This window comes from Tiliqua scincoides, chromosome 16 (genome assembly GCF_035046505.1).
Source record: "Tiliqua scincoides isolate rTilSci1 chromosome 16, rTilSci1.hap2, whole genome shotgun sequence".
Classification (NCBI taxonomy): Eukaryota; Metazoa; Chordata; class Lepidosauria; order Squamata; family Scincidae; genus Tiliqua; species Tiliqua scincoides.
Genome location: NC_089836.1, coordinates 5,952,975 through 5,975,849, shown reverse-complemented (window position 1 = coordinate 5,975,849; position 22,875 = coordinate 5,952,975). Strand labels below are relative to the sequence as shown.

General features: G+C 50.2%; 1 protein-coding gene and 1 pseudogene across 2 annotated transcripts in view; one reads left to right on the top strand and one right to left on the bottom strand.

Moving 5' to 3' along the window:
* The window catches only part of SARDH (sarcosine dehydrogenase), a 37,188-nt gene that overhangs the window by 9,614 nt on the left and 4,699 nt on the right, over positions 1–22,875 (top strand). For both annotated transcript variants that reach the window (XM_066610588.1, XM_066610587.1), the window contains exons 8-21: positions 2–106; positions 870–999; positions 4,204–4,290; positions 4,430–4,520; positions 11,291–11,432; positions 11,964–12,047; positions 12,232–12,345; positions 12,911–13,049; positions 14,447–14,560; positions 15,740–15,887; positions 17,218–17,311; positions 20,703–20,865; positions 21,896–22,064; positions 22,414–22,549. In XM_066610588.1, coding sequence (XP_066466685.1) covers positions 2–106; positions 870–999; positions 4,204–4,290; positions 4,430–4,520; positions 11,291–11,432; positions 11,964–12,047; positions 12,232–12,345; positions 12,911–13,049; positions 14,447–14,560; positions 15,740–15,887; positions 17,218–17,311; positions 20,703–20,865; positions 21,896–22,064; positions 22,414–22,549 — 1,716 coding nt within the window. The remainder of the gene's footprint in view (position 1; positions 107–869; positions 1,000–4,203; positions 4,291–4,429; positions 4,521–11,290; positions 11,433–11,963; positions 12,048–12,231; positions 12,346–12,910; positions 13,050–14,446; positions 14,561–15,739; positions 15,888–17,217; positions 17,312–20,702; positions 20,866–21,895; positions 22,065–22,413; positions 22,550–22,875) is intronic.
* On the bottom strand, positions 5,405–5,521 carry LOC136635787 (5S ribosomal RNA; annotated as a pseudogene).

The following is a 22,875-nucleotide window of genomic DNA, read 5'->3' as shown; positions in this document are numbered from 1 at the left end:
GAACATGCCGAACGTTCGCGATCACGATGCCTCGGTGTATCTGCGTCTCCAAGGCGATGCCCTTTCTGTGGGCGGATATGAGTCAAATCCAATTTTCTGGGAAGAGGTGAGTTGCGCTCTGAAGGAGCCCGAAGAAACCTATGCAACTGGAACCAGTAGAAACTGGTTTTGAACAAGGTGTTCTTCCAGGGGCCGTTTGACACCGAGGTGTCCAGGGGTCTGCCAGACATTAGCCATTTTTGAAAGATCCACCTGATATAAATTCCAGACAGTGGTGTAGGTATGGGCCCAGGTAGCTTACCTTGAGGGGGTGCCAACCTGCATCCCGACGGAAGATCCTAAGGCAGGCTGGCAGGAGCCTCCAGCAGGCCTCCCAAGGCGTAGGAAGACCACCTTCTCAGGCCACCTTCTGGAAGCCTCCGGGGGGGGGGGGTGTTAACACCCCAGTGAGGTGTCCAAAATTTTTGTGCACCCAGGTGTCAGATCCCGTAGCTACACCACTGATTCCACTGGTGTTGTCAGGATTCCAGGGCTTAAACTGGCCACCCCTGGGCAAACTGGGAGTGCATGTGCTTAGACACAACCCCAGAGATTTTGGGGGAGAGGCCCTGTGATGTCATAAGGTGGTGACTGGTGATGTCATGAGGCCGTGCCTCCTTGAGAAAGAAGAATTCTGGAATCTCTTTCAGAAACCACAGTGTTTAAATTGTGGGATCTGTTTTCATGTTAAGTTGTTTCTATGCGTTCATCTTCTCTGTTAGCCACCTTAGGACACTGCAGTGAAAAGTGGAACAGAAACCCATGATCAACAATCATGCTTCAGTCTCTGGCACACGACAGGTTGACTTTCTGTCCCCCCCCCCTTGTAGGTACTGGATAAATTTGCCTTTGGCCTCTTTGATTTGGATTGGGATGTGTTTACGCAGCACATCGAAGGCGCTATCAACCGAGTCCCGGTGCTGGAGAACACAGGAATTAAATCTACTGTCTGTGGCCCAGGTGAGGACAGCTGGTATTCAGAGGACCTCCTCCCATGCAGTGGATGGGGTAATGCCCCGGGGGGTGGGTGTGTACCATCGCCCCGCCTTTGCTGCTTTTTTGGCTATACTTTTTGATAGAATAGAGATATTTCGACGTGGTTTGTTTCATTGCATTCTGCAGGAAATTGCACATTGATTGATATATAACATGATAGTATTATTCATAAATGCCAAGATTTTAAAATTTTTGGCGAGTAGTGGTGTCACCTCCCCGTGTGGCCGGCGCCCCCCTCGCGACACCACCACTGACTAAGGTTATTGACCTTAGAGTGGGGGGGAAGGAGAGGGAGGTGCTTTGATTGCCAGTTCCTGAAGATGGCGCCAGAGAGCTAGTTCAGATCTATTGGAGTCTATCCTAGCAAAATGTTTTCCTGGAACTAAGTTAGATGCAGATGGTGGAAATGGTTGCCAGGCTCCGTAACAGGGGGATGTGTGCCTATAATGCGCTGTTTATGCCATGCCACAAATTCAACAGCAAAAAAATAATAATAATTCCCTGAAACATCCCCAGTATCATTTTTCTTGCAGCCCCCTCCCTTCAACAGGTGACCCTGAGCAGGCAGCCAGATGCGTGAGCAAGGGGCGGAAACAAAGTGGGACACTCTAGCCCGCCACTCCGCTCTCTACCACTCTACTACATCAGGTGCATTGAGAGCTCCCAAGGTTGGCTGGAATTGATGTAGGACTGTTGGGGTCAATGGACTCCTTGGATCCCCAAGCAGGGACCAGAGGATGCCAGGGTCAGTCAAGGCTGCAAGGGGTGGCCATCCTTAGGTCTATGCACTGAAGCCTTTTGCCTCTCCAACTGGGATTTGCTGAAGGAAGGAAGAGCCCTGGTTGGATGGTGGGCACAGTCTACCTCCTCACTTGAATGGATTGAGATTGGAGCCTGGTAACTCTGTTGTCTGGGCAGCTCCGCCCTCCTGGGTCTTTCTGCTGGATTAAGAATCAAGAGGAATCCTGGACATACAGAGCTCCTACCAGGGGAGTCTGTAGGCCAGGACCACAGCTGCTCATGAGCTGGGATGGCCAACACATGTGTACATATCCGTACAGAGTCAGAATCAAATTCAAAGCTAGGCCCCCTTGAGAATGCAGCCGGTGACTCAGCGGACAACCCCATTTGTTCACATTTCTCTCTTTTAGACCAAAATCACTTTAAACCATGTTCTCCCTCTGGGGCCCACAGTAGCAGCACGGCGCAAAAGGAAACTAGGCCACATCTCCTGCCCTTAACCAGATCAAACATGACATTTACAAAGGTCTGGCAAAGGGTACTTTGATTCATGGGTGGCGGCGGCGGCGGTCGCTGATGGGAAGCAGCCTTTTAGTCATGTCTCCGTGGGTGTCTGTCGCCGTGTCTGACATGCCCACGGATTGTTCCTGGAGGTTCGCCGAGGCTTCCGCTTCTGAGATCGGAAACTTGGAGCCTCTGCTGTTTGGGAGCTGTGGAAGCCGAGCACGTAGCAAGGTCGCACGTGGTGCGCTTGGTGTGATATAAATCGCAAGGAGGGAGAAACCAGCTTCTGAATCGGTGGGATAGCTGAGGGGAGGAAGGGGGTGCCATGCCTTCAGGGGGTGGCTTAGAGACCTCTGAAAGGCACTTCTGGTTTTCTCTGAAAAGGTCAGGTACAATTTACCTGAGATGGTACACCTCCCATCCATGCCTTGTTCATTGGCGTCCCAAGCTCCAGAAAAGCGTAGAAGGGAGTAGGGCTCAGAGGGCACAGACCTCCCATTCCCTGCAGTGTCTTGGTGCCCTGCTTTACAGATGTCCCTCTTGTGTGTATGGGGATGGGGCAGAGCTCAGTGTGGCTTGCACCGCCCAAGGTGGAAGTTCCGCACTCCCCCCCCCAAATGTGCAAATGTTTTTCCTTGGTCTTGTTCCCTCCCCAAGCCCTTTTCTAATTTGATTGACAACCAAAACTGGAAAACAAACGAGCAACAGGAAGTCATGAATGTTAAAAGCCCCCCCGAGCAGGAGCTCAGCCAAACTCCATTAGGCTCATAAATTATATTTTCTCACTGAAATTCATGCAACTTTCATAGCAGAAACTGAATCGATTGGGGAGAAGGGGGGGAAGCTCTCCTTCATCCTATTAACTATAATAAAAGAAATATTAGCTCCAGGAAGAATGCGGGGTGGTAATTTCTTGCAATGTGTGGGCTTAAGTGAAAGAGAGATGATGGTTTTTAAAATAATAATAATTTGGAAGGCATGAATAACCCCTTAAGTATTTTCAGCTCAATTAGGGGAGCTTTTTCCACCAAGGAGTCTCAAGGAGACTCTTTTGTTATGCTCCGATTCACCTTGCATGATTTCAGAAATAATTGGATGGATTTGGTCTAAATGGCAGATGAGAACAGGGGAAGGTCAATGGCATTGGGGTGGCTGAGGCTGAAATGAGAAGGGGCTTTTGTTTGGCAAATCCTGTTTGTTTCAATCCTGGCTTTTCGCCTGTAACCAGGATACCCAGGACAGCTCGCAAGAAATGCATTGAAGCAATGCTACAATGGAGAGTGGGCCTTCCATATCCATGGATTTGAATATATGTGGGTGTGAGCCCTAGGATAAGGAGGACCTCATAGGACCTCCGGACGTGACCTGCCTGCCCTGCATCTCCAAACACCTTCCAATCATGCCCCGGAGAGCCTATGAGGCCCTTTGGTGGATTTGATTATTAATTAATTAATTAATTAATTAACAGTATTTATATACCGCTTTTCAACTGAATGTTCACAAAGCGGTTTACAGAGAAAAATCAAATAACTAAATGGCTCCCTGTCCCAAAAGGGCTCACAATCTAAAAAAGATGCCAAGGAATACCAGAAGACAGCCACTAGAACAGACAGTGCTGGGGTGAGGTGGGCCAGTTACTCTCCCCCTGCTAAAAAAAGGAGCACCCACTTGAAAAAGTGCCTCTTACCCAATTAGCAGGGGTTATAGGGGTTATTATCCATAGAATTTGGACAAATGCTTCACTTGATGCTATGGAGAGAGGCTGGTTCTGGCCAAAGGGCACAGGGGCACCCCATAGAGCCTGTGGGGCCTCCCTTCTGAGTTGGTGGAGGTGCCCACAGGCCAAGTTCCCGGAGTGAAGTTTGTGGCGAGATCCATTCTTGCCATCTTGAGACGAACGTTTTATGGGTTCCTGTGTTTCAGAATCATTCACGGCGGACCACAAGCCCCTCATGGGGGAGGCGCCGGAGGTCCGAGGCTTTTTCCTGGGCTGTGGTTTCAACAGTGCTGGTAAGAAGCAACTTCTTCTCCTCTAAAGAGGGGGGAAAGGACATCGATCATTGAGGACTTGTTTACCAAAGGAAGAGCATGTGGATATGATCAGTGAATGCCTTCTCTTGAAAATTGAACCGTTTCTTCTTGTCCCGAGGCATGATGCTTGGTGGTGGCTGTGGACAGGAGCTGGCACACTGGGTAGTGCACGGACACCCTGAAAAGGACATGTACGGTTACGACATTAGGTGAGCATCTTCTGAACCCGGTTTCCAAGAGAGACGAGCTCACTCTGCTCTTCTGAGCACACGCCTGGTGGGGGTTGATCCAAGGACAGAGGAGGGTCAGAGATGTGCTTCTGTTTCCATTGTGAGAAGCTGACTTGGCTCTTGTCGCTTCTGAAGATGGAAGCTTCTGGCTGGTCGGATGGGGAAATTTCTCCCTTTCTGCTGAAAGGTTAATTGCAACTCCTTGTTGGGAGGGGCAGCGAGGCAGTGAATTATTGCAACAATATATAATGATGATTTTATTCCCACCATTCACATTTATCTTGATTGGTGGGCAGAGTTACTCGAAAGAAGGTCTATGCCCCAAGGAGCTTTGAAAGAGGGAAGGGCAAAGGTCACGAGGCAGGTCACCTGAGTAAACGTAGTTCTAAGTACCTGCTTTGGAAAGGGTTGGACAAAGTCAAGGACAAAGCTTCAGGTGCCAAGTCTGGGGTCTGCTGGTGCATTTCAGTCCGTGTTGTGTTGACTTGTTGGCAACAGCTCTCTAGAGCTGGGTTTTTCTCCTCCCAGATTGTCCTCTGATTTCTAGCAATCGGTTGGGTTTTCACTGCAAACAGAGGTCTGGTTTTCTCAGCAGCTGTTTCCGCCGCAGAGGGGCCGGGAATCGATGGTGCTTAATAGCCGTCATTAATTTGCGTGTCAGCTCCATCCCGGTTGCCTTCGCTCTGCTCCTGACTCCAGCATGAGTCAGACGCAAAGTGAGATTGTAGCTATGCGGTAATTACATTTGGGGTGGGGGGGGGCAGGATGTACAGAAAAGGGCTTGATGTTGTCCAGTTCGCCCTGGTTGATGTGATAAGTTAATGACTGGTTAGCAACCTTCAGTCTCGAAAGACTGTGGTAGAAGCCTACAGCACCCGGTATTCCCAAGTGGTCTCCCATCCAAGTACTAACCAGGCCTGACCCTGCTTAGCTTCTGAGATCAGATGAGATCGGGCATGTGCAGGGTAACAGTTGCTGTCTGGGTTGGGCATTTTGATGGGGAGTAAGTCCTGATGGAAGGTTACGTTTCCAAACAAAGCTTTATTTATATGTCCTTATAAATAAATAGGGGTTGTTTCCAGAGGTGACCCTGTGATGAGGTAAGAAGATCAGCCCAGCTGGATCAGGCCAAAGGCCCATCTAGTCCAGCTTCCTGTATCTCACAGTGGTCCACCAGGTGCCTGCGTGCGGGTGCCACTCCCTTGCATCTGGCATTCAGAGAGAGCCTACTTCTGGAACCAGGAGGTTGCATCTACCCATCATGGCTTGTAACCTGTGATGGACCTTTCCTCCAAAAATCTGTCCAACCCCCTTTTCAAGGCATCTACACCGGGTACCATTACCACATCCTGTGGCAAGGAGTTCCACAGATGAATCACATGCTGGGTAAAGAAATGTTTTTTTTTCTTTTTTCTGTTCTAAGTGTCCCTCTGCTCAATTTTAGTGGCTGACTCCGGGCCCTGAGGCAGGGCCAACTCAATCATGAAGCAGCCGGGGTGGGGGCAACTTCAGACTTCAGATTGGTAAGGTTGCGTACCTCCACCTGCCCACACACCTCCATCACTCTTCCTTCTCCAGCCCACTAATCACTTGGGTTGCCCTCTTGTGTGCATTAATGATACAGTTTCTACACTAAATGAGTTTCATCACCTCCCCCCCCCCCCGCAAGCAGCAGCCAACAATTGAAGGCTTAATAAATCCCCTTGTTGCATGCATGGATCACCTCGGTGTTATAAAAGAGAGGGAGATACCGTCAGCTTGAATGTCTATTTCTGGCCTGAGCCACCTTGAGGGGCCCTTAAGCTGGGGTATATATCTCTTAAATAAATAAGGAAATAGAACAATTGCGGCTGTTTGAACAGCAGAGGGCAGTAGAGAGATGTTGAAGGAGATGGGACTGCAGAACCTTGATGGTGTCCCCATCACCACATCTTGCCTTCCTCCATGACTTCCAAGGGTTACATTCAGGAGGCGCAAAGTGACTCCTGGAAACTGAACCTCTCACTTAATGCCGAGCTGGGACTTCCAGCTGTTTCAGCCCCAGCTGGAGGTGGTTTGCAGTGGAGCCAAGCGGGTGAGGCTAAAGGTCCCATAACAAGAGCGCGCCTGATTGGGGTGGGGGAATCAGGCCAATTTATTTCTGCAGTTTGAGATTTGTCTCTAGGCAGGATCTGAGACAAAGATGAATTTGGAAGGTAGATCACCAAATGCTCACTGTCGAAAGAGAGCGGTAGAGGTGAAGGATGGAATGAGCCAGAGCGGTGGCTGGTTCGAATCCACATCAGGCACACTCTTGAGGCTTTTCTCTTGCAGCGTAGTGATAGCAGTGCTGGCCTACTCTGCAAGGTGGTTGGGAGGAGTGTGTGAAATGCCTTAAATGCAAAAATTATAATATGGTTCTTTATATATATATATATATATATATATATATATATATATATATATATATATATATATATATATATATATATATATATATATATATAACTTTATATTTTCATTTATTCACTAGTCAGGAAAAAAAAATCCTGTTGAACTGACGAAAAAGCAAAGCAATCACCCCCCCCCGCTTCCCCCCACCCCAGATCTCTGCCAGAGCCTTCCATTTGGAAATTCAAATTCTGGGCATCAAATACGAACTGCAGGCGGTTGTGACATTTATGTCAGTTCCGAATTGGGGTCCCTGGGCACTGTCCGACAGGCTGCCCAAACTTGACAAACAACATCCCTGCCAGGTTTGATGGGCAGTTTGCCATGGGATGTGATTCTGGACATCTGGGGCTGCATAGCTTTGTGGATCTTCCCCTATAAATCTCTTTTTTTTTCCACGTTATATTCCCTTGTTGGTTTTCTGTCTCTTCTGGCCTGCAAAATGCCCTTCCAGCCATGGTGCCTGCCTGTTTGATTTCCTTTTATGTCTGTAGAGTTAGAGTTAGAACAGACAGGGAGAGTTAGAACAGACAAGAGAAAATATTTCTTTACTCAGCGTGTGGTTGGTCTGTGGAACTCCTTGCCACAGGATGTAGTAACAGCATCTGGCCTGGACGTCTTTAAAAGGGGATTGGACAAGTTTCTTTAAAAGGGAATTGGACAAAAATCCATTACGGGTTACAAGACATGATGTGTATGCGCAACCTCCTGATTTTAGAAATGGGCTATGTCAGAAGGCCAGATGCAAGGGAGGGCACCAGGATGCAGGTCTCTTGCTGTCTTGTGTGCTCCCTAGGGCATTTGGTGGGCCGCTGTGAGATACAGGAAGCTGGACTAGATGGGCCTATGGCCTGATCCAGTGGGGCTGTTCTTATGCAGGCCTGTGTCAATCACGATGGTTTTCTTCCTTGAAAATCTATTTATTTCTCTTGTTATTTCAGTAGCATAGCTAAGGGATCTGGTACCAAGGGGCAAAAGCACTCCCTGGCACATTAACACCCCCCCCCGGAGGGCAGATGCCCAGTACACCCCCCATGGAGTCCGGGAGCTGGTCTGAGGCTCAAGGAGGCCTCCCTGGTCCTCAAAAGGCCCCCAAAGACTCTCCCATGACACCTCCCAAGTTGCGATACCCAGGGCAATTGATTCCCTCACTTCCCTTAGCTACACCACTGTGTTGTCTTATGTGCTTCCTGAGGAATCTGGTGGGCCACTGTGAGACACAAGAAGCTGGACTAGATGGGCCTGTGGCTTGATCCAGCGGGGCTCTTCTTAGGTTCGGTAGAACATCTTTGGGTAAGGTGCGGGGGTAGCACTTGGCGTGGCAAAGTATCACGTAAGGAAGGGTGCATTTCATGCCATGCCATGAAGCTGGAGGACTTGGGCTAGCCCTCCGTGCAACCATTCGCACAAAGACAGGTACAATATAATGTGTTAACAGCTATAGAAACCTGACCCTGGAGTAGACGCCGATCATTGGCTTCAATTTCTGTCTCCAATTCCTTCTAATTCGTTTCATGAATCCTGAGGTCGTGGCAGTGCCAGGTTGGATGGAAGCCCACCGAAATTCTGCCAGGGCTGAAAGATGAGGTTGGGCGGGGGGGCTGAGCAGGAGAACTTTCCCTGTGACTAATAGCCTTCTGTTCATCATCACCACAGCCCGTTTGCTGAGCCAGCAAATTCCTCCCTGGCACTTTTCTTTTGGTTTTGCAGGCAGAAAAAGTTTCTTTCAGCCATGTTCAAAATGCTTAGTGTTTTAAATTTAGGTTTCAGTTGGGAGGGGAGGAACTGGGGTGGGGGGTGGGAGAATGTTAAGAATGGCCAAGGCTTTTATTTCCTTTCTTTGGGGTTAGAAGAAAAATTTGTGTGGTTTTTTGTTTGTTTGTTTTTAACCCTGCCCAAGATTGCAAAGTGTTGCTGAATCAGGAGCCATCATTTTGTATGATTGGTCCAATTTTGGAAACTCCATCCATTATAAATAGAACTGTTTTGGGCAGAGAAGAGGGGTCGTCTCTTGGGTGATGAAAGCCATAAATTTTGGACAGCCGCATTTTGGCCGGCATGCGGGCATTTGAATGAGTCCAGGTCCCCGATCCTGTTTAAGGTGGGCTATTTAGGGTTTACTCTCTCTCTCTTTTAAAGGGGTACACCTGCATTTCAGAGGTCATCCATTTCCAGACTGTGGGTCGGGTTTCGGATGGTGGTTCCCAAGCTGTGGGTTAAGACCAGGGCCTCAGGACCAGCAGGGCTCAATACAGGGTTCTTGTGCAGGGCCCTCACTCTCATTGCAGTGGGAGATCTGCCCCAGAGTGAGGCCCCCTAGAGAGCAGGGCCCAATGTCACAACATAGGGCACAGGGCCTAAGGCCAGCCCTGGTGGGACCCACCAGTGGGTCAGGACACTGATAAGCTGATAGCTGATGAGGAAGGTGTATTGAGCCCTAAGGACACTGGAATGAAGCCGCACGGGTACATTTACTCATGCATAAGCAAATGTCCCTTGGTCCACTGCAAAGGGGGAAATGCCAGGCTGCTTGAATGGTCCAGATCCAATGAACCTGGAACTCAACAACAGTCCAGAAGGCAGTGTGTGTTTGTCCCCTCGCCAGAGGAAAAAGGATAAAAAAAAAGGTGTAAGTGGCTGATAAAGTGAAACTCTTTTAAAGTCTTGTAAAGCTAGGTGGGTCCTGATAGAGTGTTGTTTTTAAAAAGGGGGTCCCCATGCTAAAACATCTGCAAACCATTGCCCCATAATATTTTAGAAGCAACTGGAAAACGGCTTCAGGGATTGAGAAGTGTGGGTTGGCGATGTCACGGACGCTGGCCAGTTGATACCATCTGTACTGATTTTCACCCGAAGTGGCACTTTATTCAGGAAAGTACCAACCTCTGCCGCCCGCCCCTCCAATCCTCTTTTCAGAGGTTATCTTGGGAGAGAAACAGATATGTTGCATTGAACTCAGTGAGGGCACACCAAATCACCCACACTGCTTTGCGGAGGTTCTGCGGGGAGAGAGCAGACATATTTTCCCCTGCTCGAGTGCCATGAAACATCTGAGGGGGGCAGAACAGTGTCATCCTAACTCAAAACATAATTTATGTTAATTCCGTGCCGGGCTTGTCGGAAAGAAGAGCATTGTGTTCTCCGGCTGTAGGCACGATGGCACTTGCTGTGTCAAAACCTGCCAGTGGGTGCCTTTGTTCCGAGGCAGGAGGATTTTTCCCAGGAAAAGAGCCTCCCCGTCCAAAGTGGTCTGTGCTCATGTTGTGCCCATCTTCATCAGCCACGTCAGGGGAGTCTGGCAAGGTGGACATCTTGTAATTTGCCCATTCCAGAATCTGCAATGGGGAGATTCCTATTGATGAAGTGCGCATGGACACACATGAGTGTGCAGGGGGTCTGCGACAGTTCCAGCCTTTGGATTCCTGCATGCACACGCTTTCATCTAGGCCCCCAGACCTTGTCCTTCCCTGTCCCCCCATGACTTTGCGCGCGCACACACACACACACACACACACACACACCCCGGCTTACCAGGCAGGCTTGCTAAGGGTTTGGGTGGGTGGGAGTAGTACCTTCCCTTCTCCCCGATCTTTTCATGGCTTTCAGCAGTCCCTCAAAATTGTTCCCAGGGGCCCCCTGCATTGTGATCCAAGACAAGTTCATGGTGTTCATCTTCATTCCAAAACGAATGCCTGTAGTTGAGTGGTGGGGGAGTTAGAACAAACCAAAGAAAATGCTTTCTTTTCCAGCGTGTAAGTAGTCTGTGGGACTCCTTGCGGGATTCTGTGGGATACAGGGATCCTGTTGCCTTCTGCGCTTATAGAGGCATCTGGTGGGCCTCTGTGAGATGCGGGGAGCTGGACTGGAAGGGCCTTTGACCTGATCCAGAAGGGCTCTTCTTCTGTTTTTAAGTAACAAACAAGGTCTGCAGGAAACAGTAGTGATTAATTTCATTTGGGACTCATTTGTCTTAGATAAGAAGGCAAGTCAGAGAAGGAAGACCTGGAGAAGGCAGGCTGACTGAGGGGAACAGTGCCTAGCAGGTAGTGCTCTGTGGAATGGAGCAGTGGAGAGAGAGTGAAGGAGAGATGGGCAAAAGCATCACAGATACTTCACACTTCCTGTTCCACTCTTTCGCACTTCCTCTTCTGCTCCTCTCTTCCTTTTTGAATCCAGGGAAGGAGAAGAGCTGTAGGGTGTTTGGCAACGCTTTGGGGAAGGAGGGCCCCATTTGGTGCCCGCTCCCCGGGAACTTAGAGGTCTTGTGTTGGCTCTGTTAAGATCGTTAGGGGCAGACTAAAGGGGTGGTGTTTTCTCAGGAGATTCCACCGCTCTCTCACCAACAACAACCGCTGGATCCGGGAGCGGAGCCATGAGTCATACGCCAAGAATTACTCACTGGTTTTTCCATATGATGAACCTCTGGCTGGGCGCAACATGAGAAAGGACCCTCTACATGCGGTGAGAGCCCAAATGTGCAAAATGTGGTCAGTTGGCCTGAGATGAAAACCTCATGCAGGCCTTTGGAGGTAGGTTTGTGGGTCAGGCTCAGGGGGGGGAGGGTCCTGGGGAGGTGGGGAAGCTATGGGACAAATTGCTCAGAGACAAAGTGACTCAGGGGAAGCAATGGACCGGAAAGAGGAACCCACACTGAAATGGTTGGCAACCTTCAGTCTCGAAAGACTATGGTATAAGCCTACAGCACCTGGTATTCACAGGCGGTCTCCCATCCAAGTACTAACCAGGCCTGACCCTGCTTAGCTTCCGAGATCATGGTATAAGCCTACAGCACCCGGTATTCCCAAGCGGTCTCCCATCCAAGTACTAACCAGGCCTGACCCTGCTTAGCTTCCAAGATCAGATGAGATCGGGCATGCTAATTTTGACTTTGAAAGAACCTCCGATTTCTTGACCGTAGGTTTCTTGTTTTAAGAAAATTCCTGTGCGCCAATGTTTTAAAAGCCCTCTTTTCCCCACCTCTTTTCCCCCCAGGAGCTTCTACAGCAAGGATGTGTCTTTCAGGAGAGACATGGCTGGGAACGGCCAGGCTGGTTTAACCCACAGAGTGAGGCACCAGTAAGCATTGTGGAGTGGAGGTGGTCCATCCTAATTTTGGGGGCACAAAACAGAGATGTTTTAAGGGGGAAATGGCGAAGAGGTCTTTTTTCCACACCTGTGGCCCGCTGGATTTTATCTGCCCTTAAATAATGAAGATCAAGGATCTCTTCCATTATTCTCTGACTTTTCCATTTCTTTACAGATTCTGGATTATGACTTTTATGGGGCCTACGGCCACAAACCCCACGAAGGCTATGCCTACAGTCGGCTACTGTCGGACGAATACACTTTTGATTTCCCACCCCACCACAAAATTGTGAGTAGGACATGCTGTTGGGATGAAGGGATTCCCCTCTGCCAGTGCACCAATGCTGTGTCAGCCAGGAGAGGGTTGAGGTCTTGTGTGAGTGCCCCCTTCCCTGGAAAGACCCAGCCTTGCCCACTTGGCCGTATTGCCAGCCACATGTCTTTCCAAGCTTTAAACCAGACAAACCCCCCCCCCCCAAAAAAGGCGTCTTTGGCTGTTCAGAGCTAAATCAAACTCAATTCTGTCTCTAGAGACACGTCCCAAGGTGGGCCGTAATTATAGCTCGTCCGTCAAGGTGTCTCTGCTCTCAAAGATGAGTTATGGATGTCAAACGTAGGACAGCCAGGGGAGGAACCCTTATTGTGGTACTTGATTTGAGAGTTTTCCAAGGCACGTTTCTCTCTTTTTTTTTAAAAAAAGGGGAAGATATAAAAAGAGCAGCATGAATCACGGCGCCTTTCTCTGTTCTTGCCTGCCTCCTCCTCGCTCAGACTTCACAAGTTGGTCTTGATTATCCCTTTCTGGGCGGCAGTGCGCCCCCCTCACCCCCTGTGTCTGGGCTTTGTGTTTTTAGATCAGGAACGAGTGTTTAACCTGCCGGAATGCGTTGGCCCTCTTCGACATGTCATACTTCGGCAAATTTTACCTTGTCGGCCCCGAGGCCGGACAGGCAGCTGACTGGCTGTTTACGTCGGACATTCGCAAGCCCCCAGGTACCATCTCAACCTGCTTATTTTCAGGCCCCGGAGCTGCCAATTTAGTCGGCGCTCGCTCCCTGAATTGGACATGACATCCCCTCCCAGGAAATAATATGTTTAGCCAAAGGTCGTGCCAGTCAAAACGGGTGCCAGCTTTAAAACGAAGGCTGTCCTCTTTCACACCGGAGGGGGATGCAGACAAAAATCCTTGTGGACGGAAGCCCTGAGGTGCCTCTTTCACAGCTGCTCTGTGAACTGGTTTTCCACTACAGTGGGCCCTTGGATTCCATAGGGGATCAGTCCCAGGGCCCTTTACAGATTCCACAGATAAGGAAATCCACGGGGGCCTGAGCCAGCAAACGGGATGTGCCTTCCAGTTGTGTCCAGACCACCAGCTACTGGCATGGCATCTGTGGATTTCCAAATCCGCAGATTAGGAGGGCCCACCGTATTTCAAACCCTAGGGAGAAAGTGTGCCGTGCTTAACCCAGGGGTGCATTGGAGCTGGGCTAGTCAGTGTATGACTATTCTCCTTGTACCCAGGGCCACCTCAGGACCATCAGTTCCTCAGGTGGCCTGCTAAAGAGTCCTCTTTACCTGTGCATGGAGGGGAGAGGGAGTGACGGGTGAGAGCATCTCTGGTGCTTTAGCCCAGGGGTGCTCAAACTTTCAACTTTAGGGATGCTGGACCTTTAACAAGTGTATAGAAGAGAGAATTTCAGCAGGTGCAGCTTGTCATCTGTGGGATGACAAGTTGCACCTGCTGCAATTCTCTCTTCTATACACTTGTTAAAGGTCCAGCATCCCTAAAGTTGAAAGTTTGAGCACCCCTGCTTTAGCCTACCACTCTCTTTTCCTCCACATTTCTGCTGTATCTAGCTTTGCCACTTTCAATACCCTTCTTACATTCTTAACACTAGATCAGCTGCCAATCTTGCCCTTGCCCTTGTCCTGCAAGGTGTTTTGCTCCGCCATCTTTTAAAAAATCAAGCCCGTGCTACCATGACTTGGTTCATAGAAGGAAAAAGAAATCGCAGACTTTAAAAACAGCTGTAAAATTGTGCTGCAAGATGAAGGCCTATTGGGGGCGTCACTGATGCTAGCCAGTAGGTACTCATCATATCTGCTTTCCCCCCATACGCATTGGAAACTTTACAGCACTTTTTTTTTCCCCATCCATAAGACTTTTACTGTATTACATCTGTCCTTGCCCTCCATTTTCTCAGCTTTAACCTTGTTTCAGTTAATTCTCAGGATAAATCTCCACTAAACGGAAGGTGATTAGCGATCAGGCAGGATTCAGAGAAAACTTGATTAAGCCTTGCCATTTTTTCCATGAATGCCACTCTTGCCAAATGATCAGGTAAGTGATAAGATCTGATCCTCCTTTGAACTTCTTTCACCGTTTCTAGGGGCAACCATTTACACGTGCATGCTGAATAAGCGTGGAGGAGTCGAGAGCGACCTGACCGTCAGCCCGATTGAGCCGGGCTCCCAGGATGCCGCGCTGGCCCCGGCGTTTGAAGGTGGTTAAAAAAATCTTCCCGTCCCTGGAGTTTTTTTTAAACCAATGAGAGATGAACACAGGAAGCTGCCACGCTGAGACCAACCAGTGGTCCACCCAGCTCAATAGCACAGGCTGGCAGCCTCTGTCTCGGGCAGACACGGGTCGAGTTGCCATGTCTTGGAAGAAAAAAATCAGTTTCCTGGGTAGTTCCTGGGTAGATTTTGAGGTGGGATCCGCAGAGCAGGTGACGGTGTTCCAGAATCTGGGTAAACCCAGAGCTCACTCCCCCGTAAGCTTTGTCAGGAAAAGAAATTCATGGGCAAAGCATCCTCGTACCTCACCCCTCCGCACTTCCTCCGTGCAGCGCGATGGGGTTGGGCATCATTGCCCACTTCCTGTTCAGCCAAGCTCTGCGCTGTGTGGAGCTCAGGGTCAAAATGTGTGCCTCAAGTGGAACAATGGCAGAATGTGGCAGGCGGGGTCACAGGGGCAGGGGTGGCGAGTGCTGCCCAGCCTGCCATGCCCAAGAGCCTTGGGCTGTTGCTAATTTTATTAGCGGCCATTATTTCAGGTGCAAAGCCAATCCAGCCGGGATGTTCTTACATTTGACAGGTAATTAAAGCAGATCTTTTTTTTTTTCTCCCCCAGTGGCACTAGATGACTGTGCTTGCCATCATTCTGACAGGGTTGTTAGCATGAGCTCTCCAGTGTCAAGAAGAAGGAACAGAAGGATGAGTTGGCAACTCTCCCAGAATGCAGTGTTTGGGAGAGACTGTAGCACAATGGCGAAAGCCTTGCTTTGTGTATGGAAAGTCCCAGGTTCAATCCAGCCAGCCTCTGGATAGGAAAGGCCCGTCTTTGCCCAGCCGCTGCCAGTCAGCGATAGCGATACTGGGCTCGAAGGGAACGAGGAAGGATAAATTGCTCTTGATTCAACCACATGCAAAGGATCTTGCAAAATGTCACAAGATCCAAGATGGTGGCGCCCAGATCTTGTGAGATTTTGTGAGATCCAAGATGGTGGAAGATGGGGGAACCAATAAGAGGGGCCACCAGGGACATTCCACAGTGCCGCTATGAGTGCCACAGTATTATAGGGATGCACAATATGGGACACGCACTTTGGGAACCCCTGTTGTAATAAACAAATTTAGCGGCAAGCTTACTTAACAACAGTGTTTTCTGGAATCCTTTCTAGGAGATGGCTACTACTTAGCTATTGGGGGTGCTGTGGCACAGCACAACTGGTGCCATATCACCACAGCTCTGCAAGACAGGAAGTTCCGATGCCGGTTAATTGACCAATCAGAAGAGCTTGGAATGATTAGTGTTCAAGGACCATCCAGGTAAGAGGAACCAGGTGGGATGCAAAGGGGCTTTGGAGGAATCTGGTTGGTTTTTAAGCTGATGCCTGAAGACAGGGGGGTGTTGTTGTTATTTGTGAGGCTGGGCTCCCAAGAGGGGACCTGAAATTCGACCAGCAACACAGTTCAGTTCAGACAAACCAGCATTAAACCATGGTTTCAGATCTCGGTTGGCAAACTAACCATGGTTAGCATAAGCAACGGTTTCCTGAGCTCAGATTTAATGAGAAATTATGTTCAAAACAGAAAGTAGGAACCTTTTCTCCCTTCCCCTTGCGCACAAAGGAGGAGAGGGAAGTGGAGCACACCAGCCAAGGCACACTGTGGTAGGCCACATTCACAAATTCCGCCTTGTGATGTTTTTCCAGTCACAACGAATTAGATAAATGATCTTAAACCATGCTACATTTTAGTGGTTTAATGTACCAATTAATAAAATAACTGGACTTTGCTGGAAATTTTTGCCTACCTTTCAAAACCTGACCTCCCCTGACCAGCTTCTCCAGAGGCCCAGCAGGACTGAGACAGGAGTGTTGTTGAGAGGCAAGATCCTAGACCATCTATGGAGCCCTGAGGTCATCAGTGATGGCTGTCTGAAAAAGACTGACTTCCCCTGTTTCCCCGTCCATTTCCCACCCCTAGCGGCGGGCATGCAGACAGTGACAGACAGCAGCTGCCCCTCTGCCAGTTGGCTGCCTGAGGCACTCATCTCACTCTTCCTCACGGATGGGCCGCCCTTCTACAAAGCCCTCTTTTTTCCCACCTCCCTGAGTTCTGAAGGCCTCTCCTCTTGCGATCGCATCTTTGCGGCACAGTTGTGATGGGGCTGAGCTTTGCATTTTTGAACCTTAAGAGGATTTCCATTCATTATCCTTGTGTCGGCTCAGTTAATTTTCATAAGACTACCCATGGATGAGTAACTGCCAGCCGTGAGCTGCGCCAAAGGGTTGCTTCCCTGGTGTGTCACTTTTGACACTTCAGCAGCCGTGACACTCAGCCGTGAATCCGGAGCCCAACGAGCAAGAAAATATTCTGGGTCTCCAAAGATAATCTCCAGCGCCTGTCACTTTCCCGGGCCGCCTCATTCAGGCACAAACTCGAAAGTTTCTGTGACATCTTAAAGGACGAGAGCGCCAATTACTGAGCATAGAGAAGGTTTTCTACATTGGGGGAAGAATCCTAAGAGGCCTAGAGGTTTTCCAGAGCCTGAGACAGGCTGTGCCTCCTCCTTACCTGGTCAGGTGCAGCAGAGCATGCTGGGTGATTGTCAGTTGCCACATCTCTTTACCAAAGTGATTCTCCTTCCCTACAGCCGCGTTGTCCTGCAGGAGGTGCTGGACACAGATCTCAGCAACGAGGCCTTCCCTTTCTCCACACACAAGCTGGTGAAGGCCGTGGGCTGCACGGTAAGAATCGGAGCCCCCCACACGGGTTCACAGAAGGCAGTGAGTGCCTTCGTCCTAGCTCAAACTAAATTGAAGTTTTTTGGATAGTTCCCAACACGTTTCCAGGAGGCAAATGGTGGTGCTTTTTTTCCACCAAGCAGATGTGAGACGGAGGAATATCGCCAAGTCTGTGAAATAGTCAAAGTAGACCCTACAGATTGTAATCAGGATTTTTTTTTAAAAAAGTCTGTGAAACTCCTTGCCAGAGGATGTGGTGATGGTGTCTGGTCTAGATGACCTGGAAAGGAGACTGGACCAATTTCTAGAAGAAAAGTGCATCACAGTTTGTGCAACCTCCTGGTTATAAGAGCAGGCTGTCTCCGAATGCTAGATGCAAGGGAGGGCACCAGGATGCAGGTCTCTTGTGGTCCTGAGTGCTCCCTGAAGCATTTGGTGGGCCACTGTGAGATTCAGAAAGCTAAACTAGATGGGTCTTTGGTCTGATCTAGCAAGGCTCTTCTTATGTTCTGATGCTCTTAACTAGCCCCCATGGGTCTTTCAGATTTCTGGACTGGTTTACTGACAACGCAATGTTGTTCACGCTTGAGCCAATGAAGTGCTTTCCTCCTTACTCTCTGCTTTTGCCAGAAATGCAACAGGTCGAGTTCTGATGACCGGGGGGGGGGGGGGCATACTGCACCTGTTGGCTTTCTGCCTGTTGTGAAACTGCCATAGTTCAAAATGGGGAGGGGAACAGTTTTAAGCCCAGTGAGACCAGTGATTAGCAGGGAGTTCGGTGGGCTGAAGGAAGACATGGATGGTGAACTCTCTCCTCCCCCCACCTGCTACCAGCATGTTATTTCTTCAAAAGACACGTCTAAAATAAAGGCAATTGGCACACAATGCAGTCCTTTGAAGCAGTACTGCCTCGGCAACAATAGCGTAGCAAGCTCAAAAGGTATCGGGGTTTATTTTGGGCTCCCTGACAATAGGTGGCATGCAGGCAGCTGTCACAGCCCTGGCGGCTCGGCAAAATGTTGAAGGTTGACGATCCTGTGAGGAGGTATAGAAAGGCTTCAGAGTTTTGGTCGTGGGGGAGAGGAGAAATTAGCGGGGGTTTTGTTTTGCAGCGTTCTCGCAAAACACGGAGAAGTAGCAAGCGTTTGACCATGTCACTTGAAAGCTCGCTTGTGGGTGGCATATGGTGCTGGCCTGCTGATGGCAGTTCAGGCACCGGGATGTGGCATAGGGGAGAGAGGGGGCGGAGGTGAGTCAAAAATGGATGAGAGAGGCAGGAGTGGTGTTAAATGGTGACCACGGGATATTTTGTTTATTTATTAGCCCTCATGAACAGCCTCAAGGTTTGAGGGGCTTAGTGATGTGACCCCAACATCCACCTGCCCCGACTACCAGTCATGGATGGACTTGGGGGAAAAAACACACCAGAAAAAAGAAGCTCAAACATTGATCTCCCTATACATCTCCCTATATCCAGCTTGCAAACTGCAGGAGCTCAGCTCTTTGCAGGACAGTTAGCAGCTCTCTGGTTTTTGAATAGCCTCAGAGCTGGAGGCATTCAGTTATCTGATCGTTTCCATCACCCGTGTTTTCATTGGAGGCTCTGCGGGACCCACCAGAGACTGGGTCTCAACCCACTGAGTGGGTTCTGACCCACAGTTTGAGAAATGCTGGCTTAAACCCAAGAAGCCAAAGAACACAGCAACAGAACCCATAGTGAGGTGGCTAAAATGCAAGGTGGAAGCCGAAAGGGTATGGCTTCAGTGGTGGTGGGGGGAACAGTGGGGTAGGGGGGCAGGGTTATTCTGGAAGGATGGGATCCAGGGAAATGAGCGACCTTCAAGCTGCAACGGAGAGGAGGAAAGGAGTTGTGTGGGGGGGAAAAAGCAGACTGCTTGCCACCTATATAAGGATGGTCTCAAAACAACAGGGTGCCTTTCCTTCTAGGAAGAAGGGAAGGCTTAGTTTCAGGAATGAAATATGCAGCTTGGTTTGTTCACCCGAGAGACGGCCGTTTTGTAGTAATGAATTGGGGCCACCCCCCTGAGACTTAGATCCCTGAACTGTGGCTCTACCCACACGGAATCTTTCCCTCTCTCTCGCGTACATGCTCAGGCACCCATATGCCTGGCCGAAGCTTGGTTGTCGCCTGACACAAGTCACATTCCACCCTGTGTCCCCCCAAGAACAAAATTTTAACACCCTTCCCACCCCCCACCCCCCGATGGATAAGATCAGGGAGCAGAGGCAAGGCCAACCCCCTGTGGCATGTGGAGCACTAAAAAAAATGTCTGCCGTTGAACATGACCTTCGCTTATGCAGTTGATCTTTGGAACATCTTTTGGGTTCCTTGAACATTTGCAAAGAGACTTCAGCAGGGCTGTCTGGTCTCCCGGAAATCTGCTTGCCGAGCTTGTCGTGTGTCTGATCCGAGGGGAGCCACGTGTGGCCGACGCAAGCCGGCAACTGACAGCTCTTTCCACGTCTCGCTTTGCCTCCCCCTTCTTAATAACCAGATTTGAACAACTCTCCTCGGTTATGAGCCATGAATATTTCATCGGCCTAATCTAGATTAACACGGCGTGTCATGTTACATGATCGTCTCCGTGGGAAGCTTGGGACGAGTGGCGCCGACGGCCCCGTTCCTCCTGGCAGCCGCGGAAGAGGGCTTGTCGAGCCGTGTGTATCGCAGAGGGGCCCGCCGTTGTCCTGGTGTAACTGTCAACACGCTGCAGAGTCCTGGAGGTTTGATGGGACCTGGGGCCTTGAAAGAAATCCATTCTTTGGAAACGGATCCCATGGGAGACTCAAGTCGCCGCACGAGCAAAGGAAGATGTTGAATTAGTTTTCTGTCCTGTCCTATCAGATCAACCCAGGCGCTCCGGAAGTGCGCCGTCTTACATCTCAACCACCGGTTGGCTGACTCTCTCCAAAGGTCAGGGCCCAAATTTGGCCCAAGCTGTAAATGGGAGAAGAGGAGGTTTAAACGCATCTGGACCACAGGGCCTCTGGGAGGAATTTTATCGGAGTACTAAGTTTCTTGGGGGCCCCTTCCCTTCTCCATTGGATCTGAATTTCTATGAGTTGCGATATTTAAAATTATGTCAGCCTACACAACAGGTGAATGCCAGTTTTCACACAATTTATGCAAACATCTTCTGAGATCCCAGGACATTTTTGGCTCCCCTCCTTTGGCTCCTGCACCCTGGTACAATATACCCCCTGCATCCCCCTCTAATGGGCCCTGGTCGAGGTGATGCAAACCGTAGTGATGCCCCTGATTCCAGGCAAAGCCGTTCTTGCAAACGAAGCATGGTCGAGTCTTGTCAAGCTGTGAAGGAGATGATTTCACCAATAACCTGGAATGCTCTCCCGGTCTCTTGCCCTCTTTCAGGTCCGAGCGATGCGGCTGTCGTTTGTGGGAGAAATGGGCTGGGAGCTTCATGTGCCCAAGGAGCATTGCGTGAGGGTGTACCGTGCGGTCATGAAGGCCGGCGCCAAGCATGGCATCGCCAACGCTGGCTACAGGGCCATTGACTCCCTCAGCATCGAGAAAGGTACTTGCTCTCTTTTCACTCGCCAGGTTCTTGTTTACTGGTCCATTGGGGCGGACGTTGGGGTGTCATTTGAAGGTGCTCCAATCATAACAGAGGGCTCTGGTTGACCCAGCGGCCTTTCCAGGCCCAGCTCCGGTGCTAGAAAAATCTAGCCTTTTCTAGAAAAATCTGGATGCCTTTAAAAGGGGATTGGACAAGTTCCTGGAGGAAAAATCCATTATGGGTTACAAGCCATGATGTGTATGTGCAGCCTCCTGATTTTAGAAATGGGCTATGTCAGATGCAAGGGAGGGCACCAGGATGCAGGTCTCTTGTTATCTGGTGTGCTCCCCAGGGCATTTGGTGGGCCGCTGTGAGATACAGGAAGCTGGACTAGATGGGCCTATGGCCTGATCCAGTGGGGCCGTTCTTATGTTCTTAATCCAAGCGTGATGAAATGGGCAGGAAAAGGGAGAAAAATCAGGGATATTCAGCGCACTATGACCGCATGACTGTTATGGTTTTGGCCTGTCCCTTAACGATGGAGACAGCAAACCTCTCCAGGCCGGTCCTCGGCCTTCCTTCCTCATTCCCAGGTTTGACACCTTCCTCATTCCCTGACTCATGGGCAGGGCCAGCTTTGGAGGGCCATTTCACCCAATCAGGCCCCATGTCTGGGGAGGCCTCACACTGCAGCGGAGAGCAGGCCGCCCGCCCGCAACCACAGCCAGCACCTTGCATGGACGTAAACCTCCATTCAAAGGCCAGTGTGGCAAGTGAGCCCCCCTGCTTCTGATTGACCTAAAATTGGGCCACTCTGGAAGCAGTAAGTGGGACGCGATGACTACTAACCTACTTGCGGGCGCCATGGGGGCACCCGGTCCTGTCCTGGCTCGGGCTGCTCACCACCATGGGTAAGTGGGGGTCCCGCAGCAAGGGGGTCCTGAAAAGACCCTGTGCAATTGGGCCCTGCGCTTCCTAAGGCTGGCCCAGCTCACCGTGATCCTTGAGTTAATCCTGTACGGCTTTTCACTGAGTGTGTTTTTGGCAGGGTACAGACACTGGCACGCAGACCTCCGTCCTGACGACACTCCCTTGGAAGCCGGCTTGGCCTTCACCTGCAAGCTCAAATCCAACATCCCTTTCCTTGGCCGGGAAGCCATTGAGGCCCAGAGAGCAGCTGGCCTATTTCGCCGCCTGGTCTGCTTCACCATCGAAGAGTACGTAGGAGCCTGTCTGTGTTTTGTCCTGGTTGACATTTAATGAATATGCCAGAAGGGCTGTTTGACTCTCTCCTTCTCCAAGTACTCAAACTGCTGTGCGGTGTTTCTCAAACTGTGGGTCGGGACCCACTAGGTGGGTTGCGAGCCAGTTTCAGGTGGGTCATGTAGCGCCTAGCTCAGCTGCCAATGAAAATACAGAGCTGAAGACACAGGGTACAGAGCTGCTGGGCGGGGGGGGCCTCCCTGCAGTTGGTGATGAATCCCATTGCGGAGGGGCTGGCCAGACCTGTTGTCCTAGCTGTGCTCCCAAAGCTTTCTTCCTAATGCTTTCCTTTGTGTTCTTCAGGAAGGTGCCCATGTTTGGGCTGGAGGCCATCTGGAGAAACGGCCAAGTGGTTGGGCATGTCCGGAGGGCGGATTTTGGACACGCTATCAATAAGACCATTGCTTATGGATACATACGGGACCCTGACGGAGGGCCGGTGAGTGTGGGGCTTGCAAGAAGGCCAGGATCCTGTTGAGATGGTGTCACTGTGGGGGTCTCTTCACTCCATGGGGAGGGCAACTCAGCCTTGAATAGGTTAAGGTGCAGCATATCTGATGCAGGAAATTAGGGCGAACCAAGGTGGAGGATAGAGTAAGGACATAAGAACATCAGAACAGCCCCACTGGTTCAGGCCATAGGCCCATCTAGTCCAGCTTCCTGTATCTCACAGGGGCCCACCAAATGCTCCAGGGAGCACACCAGGTAACAAGAGACCTCATCCTGGTGCCCTCCCTTGCATCTGGCCTTCTGACATTTCTAAAA